This window comes from Ranitomeya variabilis, chromosome 2 (assembly GCF_051348905.1).
Source record: "Ranitomeya variabilis isolate aRanVar5 chromosome 2, aRanVar5.hap1, whole genome shotgun sequence".
Classification (NCBI taxonomy): Eukaryota; Metazoa; Chordata; class Amphibia; order Anura; family Dendrobatidae; genus Ranitomeya; species Ranitomeya variabilis.
In genome coordinates this window covers 37,954,939-37,978,988 of record NC_135233.1, presented here as the reverse complement: position 1 = coordinate 37,978,988, position 24,050 = coordinate 37,954,939, and the positions used below count along the sequence as shown (strand labels likewise).

Sequence of the window (24,050 nt, the reverse complement as noted above, 5' to 3'; positions counted from 1 at the left end):
AACACACAAGGAATGCAACACGACAAGACCACAGTGTGACAGAAGGCTAGAGAGAAAAACAAGGCCCCGGGCAATGGGTATTGTGCTCAGCAGAGCTCCCCGGTCCTTCCCCGGAGGCCCTGCACACATTATTTGTTTCTTCTGTCACAAAAGTATGCACAAGGGAGAGGTATCCAGAGATAATAAGGAGACAAGTCTGGACAGCTGCGACTAACAGAGTGCAACTTGCCAAAGAAAAAAATAATCAAAGCAATGTATCCAAACCAGAGTCAGATACATACACAACTAAAGTAGCAATAAAGAGAATGTGGGTGTCAGTCAGTTTATATATAGAATTCACCCACATAAGTAATATGATGCATGCACCTGGTGATTCAGCTTTTTATGTACTAACCCTGTATTATCCTCCAGAGCTGCACTCACTATTCTGCTGGTGCAGTCACTGTGTACATACATCACATTACTGATCCTGAGTTACATCCTGTATTATACCCCAGAGCTGCACTCACTATTCTGCTGGTGGAGTCACTGTGTACATACATTACTGATCCTGAGTCACATCCTGCAATTATACCCCAGAGCTGCACTCACTATTCTGCTGGTGCAGTCACCGTGTACATACATTACATTACTGATCCTGAGTTACATCCTGTATTATACTCCAGAGCTGCACTCACTACTCTGCTGGTGCAGTCACTGTGTACATACATTACATTACTGATCCTGAGTTACATCCTGTATTATACCCCAGAGCTGCACTCACTATTCTGCTGGTGCAGTCACTGTGTACATACATTACATTACTGATCCTGAGTTACATCCTATATTATACCCCAGAGCTGCACTCACTATTCTGCTGGTGCAGTCACTGTGTACATTCATTACATTACTGATCCTGAGTTACATCCTGTATTATACCCCAGAGCTGCACTCACTATTCTGCTGGTACAGTCACTGTGTACACACATTACATTACTGATCCTGAGTTACATCCTGTATTATACTCCAGAGCTGCACTCACTCTTCTGCTGGTGCAGTCACTGTGTACATACATTACATTACTGATCCTGAGTTACATCCTGTATTATACTCCAGAGCTGCACTCACTACTCTGCTGGTGCAGTCACTGTGTACATACATTACATTACTGATCCTGAGTTACATCCTGTATTATACCCCAGAGCTGCACTCACTATTCTGCTGGTGCAGTCACTGTGTACATACATTACATTACTGATCCTGAGTTACATCCTATATTATACCCCAGAGCTGCACTCACTATTCTGCTGGTGCAGTCACTGTGTACATTCATTACATTACTGATCCTGAGTTACATCCTGTATTATACCCCAGAGCTGCACTCACTATTCTGCTGGTACAGTCACTGTGTACACACATTACATTACTGATCCTGAGTTACATCCTGTATTATACTCCAGAGCTGCACTCACTCTTCTGCTGGTGCAGTCACTGTAATGCCGGCTTCACGCCAGTAATTCCTAATGTTTATAGTTTTGAAATTTACATTAGCAAAATATACCTTTTTTTTTTTTTTTTTTTTTTTTTTTTTAAATACCAGATCGAATCCTAGTATTGCATTGTAAGGGCTCAGATGCCATGTTCACACATCTATTTGCTCCCTGAAAATCCATCAAATATTATGTTTGTATTTCAGCCAGTGAAGTGCAGTTTAAGGGGCCACAGATTCATACAATGATTAGCCACATTAAGGCCAATTTCTGATTTTTGTACTTTTTTTTCCCCTTCTAACAGAGATATGTATACAGTGGGTATGTCAAGTATTCAGACCCCTTTACATTTTTCACTCTGTTTCATTGCAGCCATTTGGTAAATTCAAAAAAGTTCATATTTTTTCACATTAATGTACACTCTGCACCAATTCTTGACTGAAAAAACAAATGTAGAAATTTTTGCAAATTTCTTAAGAAAGAAAAATTGAAATATAACATGGTCATAAGTATTCAGACCCTCTGCTCAGACACTCATATTTAAGTCACTTGCTGTCCATTTCCTTGTGATCCTCCTTGAGATGTTCTACTCCTTCATTGGATTCCAGCTGTGTGTAATTAAACTGATAGGACTTGATTTGGAAAGGTGCACACCTGTCTATATAAGACCTCACTACTCACAGTGCATGTCAGACCAAATGAGAATCATGAGGTCAAAGGAACTGGCCAAGGAGCTCAGAGACAGAATTGTGGCAAGGCACAGATCTGGCCAAGGTTACAACAGAATTTCTGCAGTACTCAAGGTTCCTAAGAGCACAGTGGCCTCCATAATCCTTAAATGGAAGAAGTTTGGGACCACCAGAAGTCTTCCTAGACCTGGCCGTCCTGCCAAACTGAGCAATCATGGGAGAAGAGCCTTGGTGAGAGGTAAAGAAGAACCCCAACATCACTGTGGCTGAGCTCCAGAGATGCACTAGGGAGATGGGAGAAAGTTCCCACAAAGTCAACTATCACTGCAGCCCTCCACCAGTCAGGCCTTTATGGCAGAGTGGCCCGACGGAAGCCTCTCCTCAGTGCAAGACATATGAAAGCCACAGAGTTTGCTAAAAAAAACACATGAAGGACTCCCAGACTATGAGAAATAAGATTCTCTGGTCTGAGGAGATGAAGATAGACCTTTTTGGTGAGAATTCTAAGTGGTATGTGTGGAGAAAACCAGGCACTGCTCATCACCTGCCCAATACAATCCCAACAGTGAAACATGGTGGTGGCAGCATCATGCTATGGGGGTGATTTTCAGTTGCAGGGACAGGACGACTGGTTGTCATTGAAGGAAACATGAATGCGGCCAAGTACAGAGATATCCTGGATGAAAACCTCTTCCAGAGTGCTCTGGACCTCAGACATGGCCGAAGGTTCACCGTCCAACAAGACAATGACCCTAAGCACACAGCTAAAATAACGAAGCAGTGGCTTCAGAACAACTCTGTGACCATTCCTGACTGGCCCAGCCAGAGCCCTGACCTAAACCCAATTGAGCATCTCTGGAGAGACCTGAACATGGCTGTCCGCCAACGTTCACCATCCAACCTGACGGAACTGGAGAGGATCTGTAAGGAAGAATGGCAGAGGATCCCCAAATCCAGGCGTGAAAAGCTTGTGGCATCATTCCCAAGAAGACTCATGGCTGTACTAGCTCAAAAGGGGCTTCTACTCAATACTGAGCATATGACCATGTGATATTTCAGTTTTTCTTGTTTAATAAATTTGCAAAACATTTCTACATTTCTGCTTTTTTTTCCAGTTAATATGGGGTGCAGAGTGAACATTAATGAGAACAAAAATTAACTTTCTTTAATTTACCAAATGGCTGCAATGAAGCAAAGAGTGAAAAATGTAAAAAAGATGTCTGAATACTTTTCATACCCACCATGTATTTTATTTATATATGATAGATATAGATATACACACTAATCTTTGACTATATGGGTAATAGGACTTTACCCATGACGGATGTGTCTTTCGGTGTGAAAGCACAAAACAAAACAAAGCTACACCTAAGGCCATGTTCACACAATGCGTTTTTTACTGCAGAACCGCAGCGATTTTGCCGCTGTGGGTCCGCAGCTGTTTTCCATGCAGGGTACAGTACAATGTAACCCTATGGAAAACAGGAAACGCTGTGCACATGATGCTGAAATTGACTAAAAAAGCCGCGCTGAATAGCTGCGGTAAAAAAGAAGGACCATGTCACTTCTTTGTGCGGAACTGCAGCGGTTCTGCACCCATAGACCTCCATTGTGAGGTCAAACCCGCAGTAAAACCCGCAGATCAAAAATATATCTGCGGGTTTTATTGCGGTTATGGGTGGAGAACCGCTGCAGCAGGAAGTGCGGGGAAGCGGGCAGAAGTGCGTGGGCGGAGTGTGTTCCTGTATCCCGAAGAGACATGGAGGCATACCGTCGCATGGGGATCGATGTCGGCCGCTTGATTGATTTGCTGTGTGTGTGTGTGTGTGTGTGTGTGTGTGTGTGTGTGTGTGTGTGTGTGTGTGTGTGTGTGTGTGTGTGTGTGTGTGTGTGTGTGTGTGTGTGTGTGTTCCCATGCGACGCTAGTGCCACCATTGTGCCAAGTCGCCATATGGGACTACTACTCCCATCCGGTATTAGGATGGGAGAGTTGTCCCTGTGTCCGGCGACTTAGCACAGTTGTAAAGTTACACAAAACACACACAATACACATACATGACACACAGTACAGTACATACAACACATAACAGAGTATATACTCACCAACAGCACACTGGTAGGCGAAGCCCTCGATCCCCTAGAAAAAATCCCAAAATAAAAAAATCTAATTCATACTCCCTGTCCGCAGAATCCATAAAACGAGTGTCCCACGCCGATCGGCTGCTCTCCGGCGATACACTGCCAGGAGCGAAGCTCCTAGCAGTGTATCGCGTACTGTTCCGGAGTTCAATGGCTCCGGCGTCTCGGTTAACGGCAGTACAGCTGCGTTGAACTTTCCCACGCAGCACTGCCGTTAAGCGAGAGTGCCGGGGTCAATGACCGCCGGTAAACTCACTCGCGCATGCGCAGTGACACACCGACAGGAACTATGGCTCCTGTCAGTGTGTTGCTGCAGCCATGGAGAGCAGACATATCTCTGGATGTGTCTGTTCTCCATGGAAGATCTTCGTGGGACCCTCGATGGATTTCTGCGGACAGGGCCAGGGAGTATGAATTTGTTTTTTTATTTTGCGTCTTTTTCAGGTCGAGGGTCTTCAGGACGGATTGAGCGTACAATAAAATATGGTCAAAAAGTGGGTGTCTTTATTTCATTAAAATATTTTTTTTTCTAGTGTTTGTGGGTTTTTTTTTAACCCTTTCATTGGATTAATAATGGATAGGGGTCTTATTGACGCCTCTCCATTATTAACCTGGCTTAATGTCACCTTACAATAGCAAGGTGGCATTAACCCCTCATTACCCCATATCCCACCGCTACACGGGAGTGGGAAGAGAGGGGCTAAGTGCCGGAATTGACGCATCTTTTTGATGCGCCTTTTCCGGGGCGGCTGCGGGCTTATATTTGTAGCCGGGGGGGGGGGCAAATATCCATGGCCCCTTTCCTAGTCTATGAATATAAGCCCATGGCTGTCTGCGTAGCCTTTCTGGCCTAAAAATATAGGGGGACCCCAACACTTTTTGGGGGGGGCTCTCCCTTTATTTCTGAGCCAGAAAGGCTACGCAGACAGCTGTGGGCTTATATTCATGGCCTGGGAACAGCCATGGGTATAAATTATTACAAATTACAAATATTGGCCCGCAGCAGTCTGCCTAGCCTTTCTGGCCTAAAAATATAGGGGGACCCTATGTCATTTTTTTTTTTTTTTTTTTTTTTTTGGGGGGGGGGTCCCCCTATATATATTTTTTTTAATCATTTTAATAGCATTAATAATGGATAGGCGTCTTATTGACGCCTCTCCATTATTAACCGGGATTAATGCCACCTTACAATAGCAAAAATACGTGCAACTGAAATACGTGGCACTTAAATACGTGATACGTGGCACTTAAATACGTGGCACTTAAATAGCTGGATAGAGCTGGATCCACGGGCTGTGATCTGGCCTACGCTCCGCACTCTGCGGAGCGCTGTCATTCAAAACACGTCCACTCATTTTGGTGTTTAGTCCCAAAATGGAGGATGGAAGAAGAAAAGGGTTGGACAAGGAAATGACATCATTTCTTTTTTTTTTCCCCCACTGCAGTTAAAGCTTTATTTGTGTCAAACACAGACAATCTGCAGAGAAAACTGCATAAAAAACCGCACTAAAAACCGCATCAAAAAACGCACCAAAAACGCACCAAAAACCACACCTGCGTTTTCTGCCAAGAGCTGCGGTTTTTAGTGCAGAAAAAACAGCAGGGAAATCAGGAACGTGTGAACATGGCCTAAAGCTTCAGCATCGGAACCTACCCGAGTCCCATCAAGCCCACTGTGTAGTCACAAGAAATAATTTGTCAAAAATAATATGGAGCAACTTTGCTAATAGAAATAGGCTGTGTTCACACCCAGGCGTCATACTGCTGCTTTACATTGCAACAATCCCTGTGCTGCTGCAGTCTTCACCAAATCCTGCAGGGATACAGCTTTGTCACCTGCAAGACCGTGCGGCTGATCACAATGACAGCATGGTTATGCAGGTGAAGCAGCAGTTTCTGCAGGAGCACAGGGCCGTTGCAGTGTACAGCCGCAGCATGACCGCTGCACGTGAACTCAACATTAAAGGGAATTTCTGGGATCATAATAATGGTGGTCTATCAATATCAGATCGGTGGCACTTACACTGATGAACTAAATAAAGTGGGTGCACACACTCATGCAAGTGACCACAGCACTTTCTACTAGCTGATCGGCAGGAGCGCAGAGTCGGCAACCAGCAATCAGATTTTAATAGGTTTTCAATATTATAGATAAAAAAAAACAAACTATAAAATAAAAAAATAAAATCTACTTTTATTTATACAGTTCATCTCCTACAAATCACAAATTTCCCTTATACTTGTAAGAAAAAAAAAAAAAGCACAATTTTCACCTACAAATAAATGCAAGGATACATAACACAAAATATGTTTATTGTTTGATTTTTTTTTCCAAGGTTACTGGCTAAAAAAAAAAAAAAGGCATCATCTGATCTTTAAGTAATCAGCGACTCCCTTACATTTGTGATCAAGAAAAAAAAACAAACAAGCACCACAACGGGTGGATCAGACTACACAGGGATTGTTTGTAGTCTGTCACCATGGAGACACACAGGTCTGCAGAGCAGCTGTATGCAGAGAGCTTTTTATTATCCGAAGTATGAAAATAAAAGCCATATAAAAAAAAAAGTATAAATAAAAGACTAGATTTAAATCCTTTAAAGTAGGCAGCTGCTTTGTTACTGCTGTGTAAATAGCGTCCTATAAAAGGATCTCCAGCGCGTTGACATGATTTATGAGGAATAGAATTTACAGAGATAAACATCTTGACTGGATTGCACATACAGCAGCAAAATAAACTTGACCTTATCTACCGGTCGTGGTTTCAGGATCTAGTAAGCACGAGCAGATTATGCACTAATTGTTGCAACACGTTTCACATTCTTCTGCACTTTTCCCCACCACCACCCTCAACTATCCAAAGTTTCGGGCTATGTAAAACAGTTTCGGTCTTAGGGGTGCACAATATGCACCTGTTGTGCAGTAAGCTGCTACATAGCCTCAAAACTGCTGGCTTCCAAAGCTAACAGCCAGCTGATTTTGTTAAATTTTGCCTTGTCAAGTCAAAAAGTCAAATATTCCCCCCACCCGCTGCAGGAAAAGGTAAAAGGTAGGTAAAATGGCAGACCTTTAGATAAATGGCCAGGCGTGTAATTCATTATTTTATTTATTTATTTATTTAACACACATATTGGCTTTCCGTACAAATTTTTGTAATCGTTTATTAACAATTTATCAACTGAACGAAAAATCTGCGGCGTTGAAATTTTGAAATTCAACATGCTCGATCCTCTGCCTTCCCCCTATGGGGTCATGTGGATAAAAATCAGGAAACTCGCATACAAATCACATGGTAAGCTGGTCCAAAAGGGATCAATAGGTTTGGCTTCGTGATCAAGACCAGTTTTTGAAATCTGATGTGTCAATTTATGGGGTAACAACTCTGGAAGGATACAAGGAATTCCAGTGACGTAGTGGAGTTTTTTTGTGACACGTAGTACTTTATAATTGTGGTAAATTTAGATCAATAATAAAAAAAGCGGAATTTTGATTAAAAAAAAAAAAAAAAATTAACAGTATTCAAATTTTAAAAGTAGATAGCTAACAAATGGCATTTACCAAAGGTCTGCTTTATGTCATTTTTCAAAAGGTTTTTTTTTGTATTGGTAGGATTAAAAGTTTGATTTGATGACTGTCTGTACTTTTGATATGCGCCTCAATTTTATGCAGTTCATAGAATGTTAGAGTTGGACGGGACCTCCAGGTCCTTGGTGTCCAACCCCCCTGCTCAATGCAGGATTCACTAAACTATCTCAGGCAGAAGTCTGTCCAGCCTCTGTTTGAAGACTTCCATTGTAGGAGAACTCACCACCTCTCGTGGCAGCCTGGGCCACTCATTGATCACCCTCACTGTCAAAAACTTTTTTTCTAACATCTAACCTGTATCTTCTTACCTTTCAATTTCATTGCATTGCTTCTCGTGTTTCCATGTGGAAATGAGAATAAGGATGATCCCTCTACACTGTGACTTCCATTCAGATATTTGTAGACAGCTATTAAGTCTCCTCTTAAGGCCCCGTCTCACATAGCGATTTACCAACGATCACGCCCAGCGATACGACCTGGCCGTGATCGTTGGTAAGTCGTTGTGTGGTCGCTGGGGAGCTGTCACACAGACCGCTCTCTCCAGCGACCAACGATCAGGGGAACGACTTCGGCATCGTTGAAACTGTCTTCAACGATGCCGAAGTCCCCCTGCAGCACCCGGGTAACCAGGGTAAACATCGGGTTACTAAGCGCAGGGCCGCGCTTAGTACCCGATGTTTACCCTGGTTACCAGCGTAAATGTAAAAAACAAAACAAACAGTACATACTCACCATCTGATGTCCGTCAGGTCCCTTGCCGTCTGCTTCCTGCTCTGACTGAGCCGCCGTACACCGAGAGCAGAGCGCAGCGGTGACGTCACTGCTGTGCTGTGCTCTCACTGTACGGCCGGATCTCAGTCAGAGCAGGAAGCAGACGGCAAGGGACCTGACGGACATCAGATGGTGAGTATGTACTGTTTGTTTTTTTTTACATTTACGCTGGTAACCAGGGTAAACATCGGGTTACTAAGCGCGGCCCTGCGCTTAGTAACCCGATGTTTACCCTGGTTACCAGTGAAGACATCGCTGAATCCATGTCACACACACCGATTCAGCGATGTCAGCGGGGCCTCAACGACCAAAAAAAGGTCCAGGCCATTCCGACACGACCAGCGATCTCACAGCAGGGGCCTGATCGCTGGTACGTGTCACACATAGCGAGATCGCTACTGAGGTCGCTGTTGCGTCACAAAACTTGTGACTCAGCAGCGATCTCGCTATGTGTGACGGGGCCTTTAGACTTCTTTTTTGCAAGCATTGTTCAAGCTTATCTAGATCCTAGTTGTTTGTCCTTTGCGCACCGATTTGTTGTTCAATTAAGTATTCACTTCTTTCATTATACCATCTACTGACCTATTTTTTTCGGTTTTCTTCTTTGTTGGTTTTGCGCTTTTGTTTTTTTGCCGAGTGGTCTCGCTCTCATTATGATCCTGGGTTTATATGCACACTCACATACTATTTATACGTCTGTTATGGGATTTACATTCATTATTGTGTGTGCATGCTTTTACTTCACCCTGCCCTTGATTTATCTTAATTAAACGTTTAGCAACTACTAAGGAAGTTGACAAACTTATGAAGTGACTGAGAGGCCTATATAAAACTGGAAAAAAAAAAAAAAAAAGTGATAGTTTTAAAACCTACATACTTCAAGATTATTTTAAACTGATGTCAGCAAGTTTGTGAATCTTTCTTATGCTTCCCAGGAAGTAACATAACATTGAAAAAGTGGAACAAAAAATATATATATTTTTTTTTTTTCAGTGTTACTAAACATCCTAACAGGCCACCATAGTAGTGTTTACTTGGCCTTGGACATCAGTAATCGCAAGGTGCCGGTGGGTTTAAAGATGGAGCCTACTCCTGTTAACAGTAAAAATGCTACTGGAGCTATTGACAGCAGCATCTACGGGGGTCATAGTTCCACCATTAGTGCCATCATTCATTGTGGCAGATGAAACAGGTTTTCCGCTTTAGCATATAGCTGACAAAATGCATTTTGCCCACTGAGTCAGCTTTTCCGTCCTGATAGAAAAAAACCATATTGGCGATCACTAGTTTCTACCAAAAAGGTGTGCATGTCAGACAGGAAACTTTTCAGTCCGTCATTCCATCCCGCCACATGTATAACATGGCTGTCCGTTAACTATAGAAATCAAAATGGGACATATATTTATCAAAACTGTCTAAAATTTACAGAAGTCTGTTGCCCATAGCAACCAATCAGAGCCCACCACACACTTGAACAGAGCTGTTTAAAAAATGAAAGCTGCGCTCTGATTGGTTGCTATGGAAAACAAAGATGGTGGACAAGAAAAACAACGTCCATTTCCCTCAGCAACCAGCTGCCACTGAAAGCTGCCATTTGGTTGCCATGGGCGACTTTTTTGGGGGGTTGGGGTGGGGGAGGCATATACTGAATACTCCGTGAGGGCAAAAAAAACAAAACACAAATGTATAAAATATACAGTGTGGAAACATACCGCAGGAAAAAGCATGTACTCGGTGAGGAAGTCATGTGTCTCAAATGGATAAGCCTTAGATTCCGCTGCAAGACAAAACAAGTCCTTCCTTCATTATCACAAACAGAAAACTATTTGCAAATGTAAAGTTGCAGCCGAGGCGGCAGAAACACTAATTACCTGACCAATTACACCTACTAAACGTTAAAGAAACAGTACCCCGAAAAATAAACTGGGCCAAAACCAACATTAGGAGCGGAGAGTGAGCAACATATCACAAGGGAGCATATTTGTGTACCCACAAGACTCCCTGCCAAGGAACACTGCATATAAACACCTTGGAATGTCATGGACCCTTTAAAAGGGGTATTCCCATCTCAAAGATCCTCTCCCAATATGTAACAGGTGTAATAATAATAATATTAGCAAGTACCTCTAATTAGAAATGTAGTATAGTTTTTCTGATTTGCCATATCTCTTTCCTCATGTGCAGGCATTGCAGGACCTTAGGTATCCCATGGTTACGACCACTGATATAGTGACAGTGGTCATAACTATGGATACCCAAGGTTCTGCAATGCTGCTGCTGCAACTACTACATATTGGGATAGGATTTTGGAGACGGGAATACTTTTTATTAAGGACAAGGCGATTTTTCTTTTTTTAAACTTGTGGGTTTTTTTCTCCTGGTCTGCCATAGAGCCATGACTTTATATTTTTCCATTCACCTTGGTGTATGAGGGTTTGTTTTCCTTTTTTTTTTTTTTAGGGAACCAGTTGTAGTTTTAAAGGACACGATTAGTTTTACCATATAAATGTTCTTTAAAGAAAAAAAAAAAAAAAAATCAGCTACAATTGAAATCAGAAAAGATAAATGTAATTCCACCAGTTTTTTGGGATGGGTTCCGTTGTAGAGCTATTTTCGATCAGTAAAAAATGAGAACAGGATTCTTCATGTCAGTACAATAGTGTAGTATCTCTTTTTACTTATAGGGCTTAAAAAGTTATTTGTAGATTGTAAGAAAATAAATAAAATTGTAAATATATATATATATATATATATATATATATATATATATATATATATATATATATATATATATATATACTATCATTATGTGACAATTCTAACAAATTTGGCACTCAGGGTGATTATATTTTGCCCACGATGCTGGCACTGCCCCCCTCTCCCTGGCATTGCATTTTCAATTGTATCGGCATACTGGATTTCTCGTCCACTGTATAGAGCAGTGAAGAGCTGCAGAAGACACGATGCAAAAGTGGGGAGAAGGGGTAGAGTGTTTTTTTAATGTGGGGCGCATTATACTGCATGGAGGATTATGTGGGGCCCATTATACTGCATAGCGGACTATGTGGGGCCCATTATACTGCATAGAGGACTATGTGGGGCCCATTATACTACATAGATGACCATGTTGGGCCATTATACTGCATAGAGGACTATGTTGGGTCCATTATACTGCATAGAAGACTATGTGGGGCCCATTATACTGCATAGAGGACTATGTGGGGCCCATTATACTGCATAGAGGACTATGTGGGGCCCATTATACTGCATAGAGGACTATGTGGGGCACTTTATTCTGCATGGAGGACTACGTGAGGCACATTATTCTGTAAAGAATGATCAGGAAAAACTTCCTCAATTGTTGACTTTTTATTTATTTATTTATTTATTTATTTACAGGGTCGGCCCGCGACTACGTCTAAGTTTGTAAATTTGGCCCTCTCCATATTTGAGTTTGACCCAGACCTGAAGAACATCCAAGACTTCGGCCAAGAACTAGACTAGATAGTTTATGAGCAAAAAAGTGCTCAGGTATGCACCAAGTATCGTTAGTGCTCGAGCGACATGCTTGAGTCCCTGCCCCGCATATTTTGCAGCTATTAGACAGCCAAAAAGCATGTGGCGATTGCCAGGCAAACCCATTTTGTTTGTTTTTTTGCTGTCTAACAGCCACAAAACATGTGGGGGAGGGACTTGAGCATGTCGCTCGAGCACCAACGATACTTGGTGCATACCTGAGCATTCGATGCAAACTCGAGTAGCGAGAACTTTCCCTCATCACTATTAAGAGTGCATCATTCTTATATAAATTTTTTTATTAACAGGTGGATTAAAAAAAACACGAAAAAAAGCAATTCTGCAACAAGTCTCATGCATTTTGATTTTATGGCATTCATTCTGCAGTATAAAATGACAATCTCACTTTATTCACTTACAATATACCAAATTTATATATCGGTCAATGTTCTGCTACTTTTCTAAAAAAAAATATTTTTTTTTTTGCATTTTTATGACACTTTGGTAGAGATTGATCATCATGCCAGAAAACTTGCTTAAAACACTTCCAAAAAAAAAAACGAAAAAAAAAAAACAAAATTTTTGCTCATTGCAGAATTGCAAAAACATTTTTGCAAATTTTGAAAGGTTCCAATTTGAAGCAGAAGAGTCAAAATAGGTGAAGCTGGAGAGGGCCATAACATGGCTATGCCCGCCGGCCAAATTCAACAAAAAAGTGCTTGAGCTTCATATGTCAGAAATGCTCCTCCAGTACATGATCGGAGTACCACCATTTGCGGTGAGGTGCATGCCAATGAAAAAGATATGCCAAATTCATTGAGTGGCGCGCACCACTTCGTGAAGGGCTTGTAGAAGTAGGATGCACCGAATTCATTAAGACTGACGTGTGCAATACCAGTCTTAAGGATTTGGAACCTATTCCTTAAAATAAAATAAAAAAAATAAAATAAAAAAACACGAATGGGGAGGTATCATTACCTTGCACAGCTAGTGCAGCTAGTCGTATGCACTGATCCACAGTACATCGCAAACGGCCACCAAGCACATCCTTCCTTAACTGGAGGTAATACTGGCACCTAGAACTAAAGACGGGAGAGTAAAGTGTTAGAAAGCGCCATGTCACCAGCAGGGGGCAGCTTACATAGTCACTATAATAAAGGAGCACAGGGTCACGCTTTTGGAGCAACTTTATGCTTAGTGTGGGGGGCCTTTAACTTCTGTACCTGCTATAATGAACATAAGCAAAAGCTGGAAAACTTATACCCAGCAGCCCTACCTATAGAAGCAGCAATGCAGTGTAAAGAAAGGAGGGTCTGAGAATAGCAGGTGACTTCCTTAGTATTCCTGCAAGTAGTTTTGAGCTGTGACTCCATCTTGTGGCAGTCAGCCCCTGTAACCCACACCTCGGCTGTATGTGTGATGCCACGCTCTGCACGCTGCTCCAGCCGCTGTGTGTCTGCAGCGACGCCGACAATCACTCACATACTGATTACAGAACATCTTATGCGCTGCTCTCCTCCGACGAGACAGCGAGATTCTTATAAGAACAGGCACACAATCTCCAGAAACTTTTCATGTGATTTCTATTTTGAGAACAGAACATACTTTACTAAAATCTGTCCTATTATTGCAGCATTTTCTAAGATAAATTATACTCAAAAAACACTACAAGATCAGACGTTATGTTCCAAAAACACGTACACAGCATTTTATAGTTATTTTTTATGTACATTAGCTAAAATCATAAAATTACTTATCCTGTTCTGATCCAGAGTTATATCCTGTATTATACTCCAGAGCTGCACTCACTATTCTGCTGGTGCAGTCACTGTGTACATACATTACATTACTGATCCTGAGTTACATCCTGTATTATACTCCAGAGCTGCACTCACTATTCTGCTGGTGCAGTCACTGTGTACATACATTACATTACTGATCCTGAGTTACATCCTGTATTATACTCCAGAGCTGCACTCACTATTCTGCTGATGCAGTCACTGTGTTCATACATTACTGATCCTGAGTTACATCCTGTATTATCCTCCAGAGCTGCACTCACTATTCTGCTGGTGCAGTCACTGTGTACATACATTACATTACTGATTCTGAGTTACACCCTGTATTATACCCCAGAGCTGCACTCACTATTCTGCTGGTGCAGTCACTGTGTACATACATTACATTACTGATCCTGAGTTACACCCTGTATTATACCCCAGAGCTGCACTCACTATTCTGCTGGTGCAGTCACTGTGTACATACATTACATTACTGATCCTGAGTTACATCCTGTATTATACCCCAGAGCTGCACTCACTATTCTGCTGGTGCAGTCACTGTGTACATACATTACTGATCCTGAGTTACATCCTGTATTATACTCCAGAGCTGCACTCCCTATTCTGCGAATGGAGTCAGCATGCACACACTATTTCACTGGTTGGTATTAGAATCGGACAACCGTATGTGGTCAGACAACACTTATAACAGCTTAACACGCAGGGTAGAATTACTTTTTCATACTGTAAAGTTGCCTGTATAAAAATAAAGAACAGAAGGAAAAAAAATAACAATTTTAAACACCCAGTTGGCACTAAACCCTGGGAAAATGTTTGGGAAATTTTTGTTCTGAACCTTGCAGAATTGTGAATACAGCTCTGGAATATAATACAGGCTGTAACTTAAAATATTCTTATTAAGTGATTTAAATAAGTTAATTGTATATCTAAAGTAGTGATGAAGGTGGACGAGGGCTTTGGTGTCATCTTCTGAAAGCAGTTGATAAATGATTCTGTAATCACATGAAGCAGAACCACCACAACAAGCATCTGTGGAATCTGATACATGCTGGCGCTGCGCGCAATTACTGTGGGAGCAACCAGGAATGCCGGCATCAGGAGGGAGGCAGACCGGACATACAGCAGCCTCAATGGTCTACTTCACAGTTCAGGAGCTCCGCATGTCAGCTCTTCAAGGTAAAGACAGAAAAATATGTGGAATTGAGAGTCCTCAGTGGTTGATGCCTGTTAATGGCTAACTGAAAAGATGGTAACAAATTGCAAGTTTGCACAGAAAAATGCCTAGACAAGACAGGTGACGTGATGTAGGATTACCATTATGTGAGTGATAAACAGTTACCGTATGTCCATAATTATTGGAAGAGTTCATAGATAAGGAATGTTTTATTGTCCTCTGATTGGGGTCTGGTTCTGTTATGATGACCCCCACATGGTCTGAGGAGCAAATTCCTTAGTTAATGTAAAAAGACATAAATCCATGTGACACATTCATTCCTGCACTGAGACTGTCAAATGTCGTCATCATCAGCTTATATTCCCAGACTCTTCTGTCTCTCTGAGATTTGAAGTTACCTTTTAATACAAGTAATTTCATGTCCATAATGTTATGATTGGGGAGACAAATATGTTTGGCCACAGGTAGATCCATTCTTTTTTCTCTTATTGTGTGGCGGTGAGAATTCATTCTTGTTCTAAGCTTTTGCCCTGTCTCCCCCACATACAGACCCCCAGTTGGACATTTAGTACAAATGATTAGGTACACCACATTAAAAGTGACGCAGCTTATCTTGTCCGTGGTCATTATAAATGGACAGGTTTTACATTTTTTCTGATTGTAAGGAAAGGTACCTGCAGCTGTTGGAGAGGACAGGGAGCTTCTGACAATGATGCTTCTTAGATTTGGGGGCTGCCTAAAACACAGTAGTGGGGGGTCTGGAAAAATGGATTGTAAGCGGGCATCTTTTTGTAGTAAAGGTTGTAATTTCCGTGCAGCGCCCCTTAGCACCTCCAGATTTGGATTGTAGGTAACTACTAGAGGTACCCGGTTATTTTCTTCTTTAGCTTTGTAGTGTAGCAGGTGATTCCTTGATATTCTGGTGGCTCTTGTAATCTGATTTTCAATTGTTCTTGGATGGTAGCCCTGATCCAAAAAGGTCTTTCTGAGGGGACCAAGGTGTTCATCTCTATCCATGGGGTTGGAACATATACGATTGTATCTGATGGCTTGGCTGTAGACAATGGAGTTTTTCGTGTGTTTTGGATGGAAACTGTCCCATTTAAGGTATGTTGGACGGTCGATTGGCTTCTGATACAGGGATGTCTCTATTTTATTGTTCTGCAGCTTAATGATGGTGTCCAAAAAGTTAATTTCAGTACAGGAGTAGTTGAGTGTCAAGTTGATGGTGGGATGAAATTGATTAATGTTCATGGAACGTCTTTAGCTGTGGCTCAGACTCCGTCCAGATGATTAAAATGTCATCAATGTAGCGGTAGTACGCCAGAGGCCTGGTGGGACATGAGGAGACACAGTTGCTTTCAAGCTTGGCCATGAAGAGATTTGCATACTGTGGGGCCATTTTACTTCCCATTGCTGTGCCAGTCTTCTACAGATATATCTTGTTTTCAATTTCAAAAGTAATTGCGGGTGAGGATGAATTTAATAAGTTTCCCCACAGAATCTGCATTAGTCCCTGCGTTATCCAGGAAGAATTTGCAGGCATTTAATCCATCCTGGTGTGGGATATTAAAAAATGGAGGATACCAGAATGTACTGCATCTTTATGCAACTAAAGCCACTTCTGAAGAAACGTGCACTAATGGACGGCAAAATTTTTTTCCTATCTACATGCAAAAAGGAGAACCTAATTCCCAAAGGACTCTGGATTACAAACCCAATTCTTCATACCTACAATGCCCATTATGCACAAAACCTGTGTCACAGGACTTCTGAGAGATTAAGGAATTACCTGCTGCATGTCTGCTACAGCATAAAGAGTAAAGTCCAAGGGCAAATTGAAACTCTGCGGAAAACACTTACAAAAGACCCAGAGAGAGCAAAAATTACAACAATACTACAACAAGCTACAGACCCTTCTGATTCATAACAAGGAAAAGAAAGTACACAGATTACGCCTCAATTCAGGACTCTATACAAACCAAAGCCAAAACCTGACAACTTGGACAACCACTCCATTCCAAACACAAAAGCATCTAACTGTCATTAATCTCTCAGATTATAAACCCAACAAAGTGGAGCTGGCTGTGCTTTCCAGAGGACTCTCATTTTGTCCTACTAAGGCCCTGGATAAAACTGAACTCTGCAGTGATATGGAACATTTTTTCAGGAGACTGCGCCTGAGGGAATATTTCAATGATACAGAAGATTCAGAACCCACCTGGACTGAAGGAAAAGGGATCCTAACAACAAAGAAGAGGTCAGACTGGACACCTCCACCTGGATGAAACCCTCTTTTGGATTACTATATAGACTCCTTCAGACATGTGATAAAATCCACCATCATAGATACTAACAGGACACAAGCATCCAACATCAGTGCCCAGGAGAGAAAGGCCATATAGTCTCTGAAAACCAACAAAGAAGTCATCATCAAACCTGCTGACAAGGGAGGTGTAATAGTCATGATGAACACATCAGACTATATGAGGGAAGCAAACAGACAACTTATGGACACACGCTACTACAAAAAATTGGAGTTGGATCCTACACAAGACTAGAAGAAGGAACTGAACAAGTTGGTATCTTGTCTGCCCGACGTATCCATAAGAGCCGATGACCTAATACCAGGAAGTCCAAGAACAGGGACATTCTACATGCTTCCCAAAATCCACAAATCTGGAAACCCAGGAAGACCAATTATTTCATGTGTGGGCACCTTACTGAGCAGGTATCTGGATGGGTAGAGGGTGTTCTTAAACCCCTGGTAAAGGATACACCCAGCTTCATTCAGGACACAACTGACCTATTGAATAAACTATTAGCAATAGGTCCTCTACCTGAAGGAACCATCCTGGCCACCATGGATGTGGAATCTTTGTACTCCAATATCCCACACCAGGATGGATTAAATGCCTGCAAATTCTTCCTGGAAAACACAGGGACCGATGCTGAATTCTGTGGTGAAACTTATAAAATTCATCCTCACCCACAATTACGTTGAGTTTGACAAGAAGATCTATCCACAGGAGACAGGCACAGCAATGGGAAGTAAAATGGCCCCACAGTATGCAAATCTCTTCATGGCCAAGCTTGAAAGCGACATTTTGTCCTCATGTCCCACCAGGCCTCTGGCGTACTACCGCTACATTGATGATATTTTCATCATCTGGACGGAGTCTGAGCCACAGCTAAAGACGTTCCATGAACAGTTTAATTTCATCCCACCATCAACTTGACACTCAACTACTCCTGTACTAAAATTAACTTTTTGGACACCATCATTAAGCTGCAGAACAATAAAATAGAGACATCCCTGGATCAGAAGCCAATCGACCGTCCAACATACCTTAAATGGGACAGTTTCCATCCAAAACTATTGTCTACAGCCAAGCCATCAGATACAATCGTATATGTTCCAACCCAATGGATAGGGATGAACACCTTGGTCGCCTCAGAAAGACCTTTTTGAGTCAGGGCTACCATCCAAGAACAAATGAAAACCAGATCACAAGAGCCACCAGAATATCAAGGAATCACCTGCTACATTACAAAACTAAAGAAGAAAATAACCGGGTGCCTCTAGTAGTTACCTACAATCCAAATCTGGAGGTGCTAAGGGGAGCTGCACGGAAATTACAACCTTTACTACAAAAAGATGCCCGCTTACAATCCATTTTTCCAGACCCCCCACTACTGCGTTTTAGGCAGCCCCCAAATCTAAGAAGCATCATTGTCAGAAGCTCCCTGTCCTCTCCAACAGCTGCAGGTACCTTTCCTTACAATCAGAAAAAAATGTAAAACCTGTCCATTTATAATGACCACGGACAAGATAAAGATCCCCAATTCACACCAGGACTACAAGATACCAGGTACATTCAGCTGCATCACTTCTAATGTGGTGTACCTAATTATTTGTACTAAATGTCCAACTGGGGGTCTGTATGTGGGGGAGACAGGGCAGAAACTGAGAACAAGAAAGAATTCTCATTGCCACACAATAAGAGAAAAAAGAATGGATCTACCTGTGGCCAAACATATTTGTCTCCCAAATCATAACATTATGGACATGAAATTACTTGTATTAAAAGGTAACTTCAAATCTCAGAGAGACAGAAGAGTCTGGGAATATAAGCTGATGATGACGACATTTGACAGGCTTAGTGCAAGAATGAATGTGTCGCATGGATTTATGTCTTTTTACATTAACTAAGGAACTTGCTCGTCAGACCATGTGGGGTCATAACAGAACCAGACCCCAATCAGAGGACAATAAAACATTCCTTATCTATGAACTCTTCCAATAATTATGGACATACGGTAACTGTTTATCACTCACATAATGGTAATTCTATTTCACGTCACCTGTCTTGTCTATGGCATTTTTCTGTGCTGTGTTGTGTATAAATATGTGATTCTTCAGAATTTATTTTAGTCTATGCCTGATGAAGAGACCTGAGTAGTCTCAAAAGCCTGCAATCTGTGACCATCTTTTCAGTTAGCCATTAAAAGGTATCAACCACTGAGGACTCTCAATTCTACATATTTATCTATCCACTGGCTAACAAGGTACCAAGATATACATTTTTCCTGTATCAAGGTAAAGACAGAAACCAGAGGAGACAGGATGTAATTCAGGATCAGTAATGTATGTACACAGTGACTGCACCAGCAGAATAGTGAGTGCAGCTCTGGAGTATAATACAGGATGTAACCCAGGATCAGTAATGTATGTGCACAGTGATTGCACCAGCAGAATAGTGAGTTCAGCTCTGGAGGATAATACAGGATCTAACTCAGGATCAGTAATGTAATGTATGTACACAGTGACTACACCAGCAGAATAGTAAGTGCAGCTCTGGAGTATAATACAGGATCTAACTCAGGATCAGTAATGTAATGTATGTACACAGTGACTGCACCAGCAGAATAGTGAGTGCAGCTCTGGAGTATAATACAGGATGTAACTCAGGATCAGTAATGTATGTACACATGATGCAGGATTGTTTTAGGACAGATTCCTTATACATTGGAGTTACACAAATAAGTCTGTCACAATATAGCGTATCAGGTGTATCAGACCCTATAATAGATGAATGTGGATAAAATCTGCGCTGCTGTGACAAATACTGAATCCAGATATAGTTGTAAGGTGTTCAGGTGGTTTATTCAACGCGTTTCGAAGCTCATGGCTTCTTCTTCAGGAAGTTTCCACACAAAGATATCATATAATGATATCTTTGTGTGGAAACTTCCTGAAGAAGAAGCCATGAGCTTCGAAACGCGTTGAATAAACCACCTGAACACCTTACAACTATATCTGGATTCAGTATTTGTCACAGCAGCGCAGATTTTATCCACATTCATCTATTATAACGTCTCTAAGAGGTCGCAGCGCCGACCTGTGGATCTGCAGCAGCTGACAAATTACACGCCTTTACTTTGCACCATCAGGTGAGCAGTTCTCTCATAATTGATTAGAAGCAATCCTGAGGATAAGACCCTATATGCGCTTTTTTGTCTCCTATTCTTCTATACTAGTGTATCAGACCCTGTCAGACATCTGGTGGAGCAGATGTGATTGGCGCCCAGAATACCGAGCCGAGCCCTGTATAGTGCCAGCTCCCTCTACTCCTCGCCCTGTATAGTGCCAGCTCCCTGTACTCCTCGCCCTGTATAGTGCCAGCTCCCTCTACTCCTCGCCCTGTATAGTGCCAGCTCCCTCTACTCCTCGCCCTGTATAGTGCCAGCTCCCTCTACTCCTCGCCCTGTATAGTGCCAGCTCCCTGTACTCCTCGCCCTGTATAGTGCCAGCTCCCTCTACTCCTCGCCCTGTATAGTGCTAGCTCCCTGTACTCCTCGCCCTGTACAGTGCCAGCTCCCTGTACTCTTCGCCCTGTATAGTGCCAGCTCCCTCTACTCCTCGCCCTGTATAGTGCCAGCTCCCTGTACTCCTCGCCCTGTATAGTGCCAGCTCCCTGTACTCCTCGCCCTGTATAGTGCCAGCTCCCTCTACTCCTCGCCCTGTATAGTGCTAGCTCCCTGTACTCCTCGCCCTGTACAGTGCCAGCTCCCTGTACTCTTCGCCCTGTATAGTGCCAGCTCCCTCTACTCCTCGCCCTGTATAGTGCCAGCTCCCTGTACTCCTCGCCCTGTATAGTGCTAGCTCCCTGTACTCCTCGCCCTGTATAGTGCCAGCTCCCTGTACTCCTCGCCCTGTATAGTGCCAGCTCCCTGTACTCCTCGCCCTGTATAGTGCCAGCTCCCTGTACTCCTCGCCCTGTATAGTGCCAGCTCCCTGTACTCCTCACCCTGTATAGTGCCAGCTCCCTGTACTCCTCGCCCTGTATAGTGCCAGCTCCCTGTACTCTTCGCCCTGTATAGTGCCAGCTCCCTCTACTCCTCGCCCTGTATAGTGCCAGCTCCCTCTACTCCTCGCCCTGTATAGTGCCAGCTCCCTCTACTCCTCGCCCTGTATAGTGCCAGCTCCCTGTACTCCTCGCCCTGTATAGTGCCAGCTCCCTGTACTCCTCGCCCTGTATAGTGCCAGCTCCCTGTACTCCTCGCCCTGTATAGTGCCAGCTCCCTGTACTCCTCGCCCTGTATAGTGCCAGCTCCCTCTACAACCCATCAGCAGATGCAGAGTAAACACTGGAGATCTCCGGCAGCCGCTCAGGAATCTCACTGTTTGTCTTTGCAGGGATGAACACAGTGGCCTTTTAGGGTGAAAATCCAACATTTGTTAAAAATAAACTTTGCTCATGAGCGGTGCAATGTGAGGCCAGTAGCGGCACGCCGGCAGCCGAGGAGGCCGCAAGCTGCAACCTGAATCTCGCTCCGCAGCCTTGAACTTCTGCATTCATTACTCCAAATTACAGGGAGCGGACGCCAGCTCCGCAGCACAATACATTCCCCCACCGCAACCTATAATTTAATCAGGGCTAATCCCAAATACCAGGAGAATCAGGGCATGCAGAACAGCAGCAGAACCTAAAGAGCAGAGGACTACCCCTCCCCCGCACACGGCACCACCGGGACTGCTCACTTTGTGGCTGATCACACAAGTCATCTCATCCAGAGGCCCAAATAACGGGGGAGCCAGGACAGCCGAACATCCAGGAATTAACAGGGGGTTTCAAGACATTATTGCTGCGTAGTTAGAAAGTTGTAAAAACTTTTATCAAACTTTGTGGTTCAATTTCTGTCAGTTTCTAGTGCGTGATTGCTGTCAGTGAATGAAAACACTCGTCTGCAATCAGAGGCCATAATCCTGTCCATAGCTAGTCCTGCTCTCAGCTGAGAGGAGGATACCATTGTATGCAGTGTACACAATGCTCTGCGAGCTCATCCGCCTGGATTCCACATAGATACTTTGTAGTAAACTACCAAAGAGATTTAATACCGCTTCTTAAGGATTTGGCTTCTAGAGCATGGTCTACACTGGATACAACTGCAGCTTATCCAGGCAATGCTCTGTGAGCTAAATACATCTCTGATGGTTCACTACAATGTACAGCTGAGCTCACAGAGCATAGTCTAGACCAGAAACATTTGTATCCACTTCTCCGCTGAGAGGAGGACTGTAGAATGGACAGGATTACGGCCTCGGCGAGTAGATTGAGTGTTTTCATTCACTGACAGCAATCTCATGCTATAAACTGGCAGAAATGGAATCAGAAAAGTCTACTAGAAACTCCGAAACGTAACATACAGCAGAAAAGAAGAAAAACACCTTTAATTCCCAAATGTACAAGTGTTCTCCCACGTCCTACACGCATATTTTGTGTTAAGATACAGCTACTAGGGAACAAACATTTTTCCAAAACCAGAAAACCCCCTTATGAAATCTGCAGCTTTTCATCTCCTCCGCGAACATACAATTTGCTGGAGGAATTTGCACTATTTTTTTTCTACTGAAATGAATGACCGACCACTTATTAAATAACAGGCCTCGTCTTTGAACAGCGAGAGTTGCTCCTTGTAGCAGCTCGTCACCGTGATTTTTAATAAAAAAAAAAAAAAAAAAAGTATATATATATATATATATATATATATATATATATATATATATATATATATATATATATATATATATATATATATATATATATTTATTATTAATTTATATTTTTTTTCTTGTTCTTTTAAGGAAAACTAAATAAGTTTGTCCTGCATTTGGACAGGCCAAGAATCTCAATGATTTTATACGCACGTTGTCCTTTACAATCAAAGAACGTTCTGAGAAAATCAAGGCTGCGTAACAAAGACGTAAACATCATATCAGTAAGAATGTGGCAAATGAAAAAATATAAAATATCTCAAGGTCTAAAGAAGAATCCATCAAGGTCAATGCAGGGAGGGGTCCGAGTACGGTTGCTACAAGCAGAAACATTGTCTATTCTGGTTACAAGACGAGCTTCTTCTATCTTGAACACTGTACGGTCGGCCTCTCCCCTGGTTGATAACAGAGTACCGTATATAGGAATTAGAGATACGGTAGGTGGCCGCCGGCTAGCATTAGTTTCCACCTACAGTGGATCTTCTGAGAAGTCCCGTTGCTCATCAATGAGAGATCACTGGGGCTCTGCTACCTTTTGATTAGTAGCTGCTCTGCGGTACCCGGCAGCGGACACTACACATTGGATGAAGCTGCGCTTTTCAATGCAAAGTGTATACATCGGGCGGCCGCCAGAGAGAACAGCAGCTCATCAATGGAGGTGCTATGAGGAGTTTCATGGCCGAGCATCTGCATGCAGCCGTACATCACCAAGCACGATGCCGAGCGTCGGATGGAGTGGTGTAAAGCAGCCACCACTGGACTCTGGAGAGCGTTGCCCCGTGACTGCATAATACTATGGATCCAAGGGGTTGAGGACGACCCCTGAAAAACCCAGTGAGGGGAAAT

General features: G+C 42.7%; 1 protein-coding gene across 1 annotated transcript in view; it reads right to left on the bottom strand.

Annotated features, from left to right (window-relative positions):
* PTPN14 (protein tyrosine phosphatase non-receptor type 14) overlaps window positions 1-24,050 on the bottom strand; it is a 97,396-nt gene that overhangs the window by 44,783 nt on the left and 28,563 nt on the right. Inside the window, exons 4-5 of the mRNA XM_077282281.1 lie at window positions 13,148-13,251; window positions 10,366-10,430 (exon numbers count right to left, since the gene is read on the bottom strand). Of these exons, the coding sequence (XP_077138396.1) occupies window positions 10,366-10,430; window positions 13,148-13,251 (169 nt within the window). The remainder of the gene's footprint in view (window positions 1-10,365; window positions 10,431-13,147; window positions 13,252-24,050) is intronic.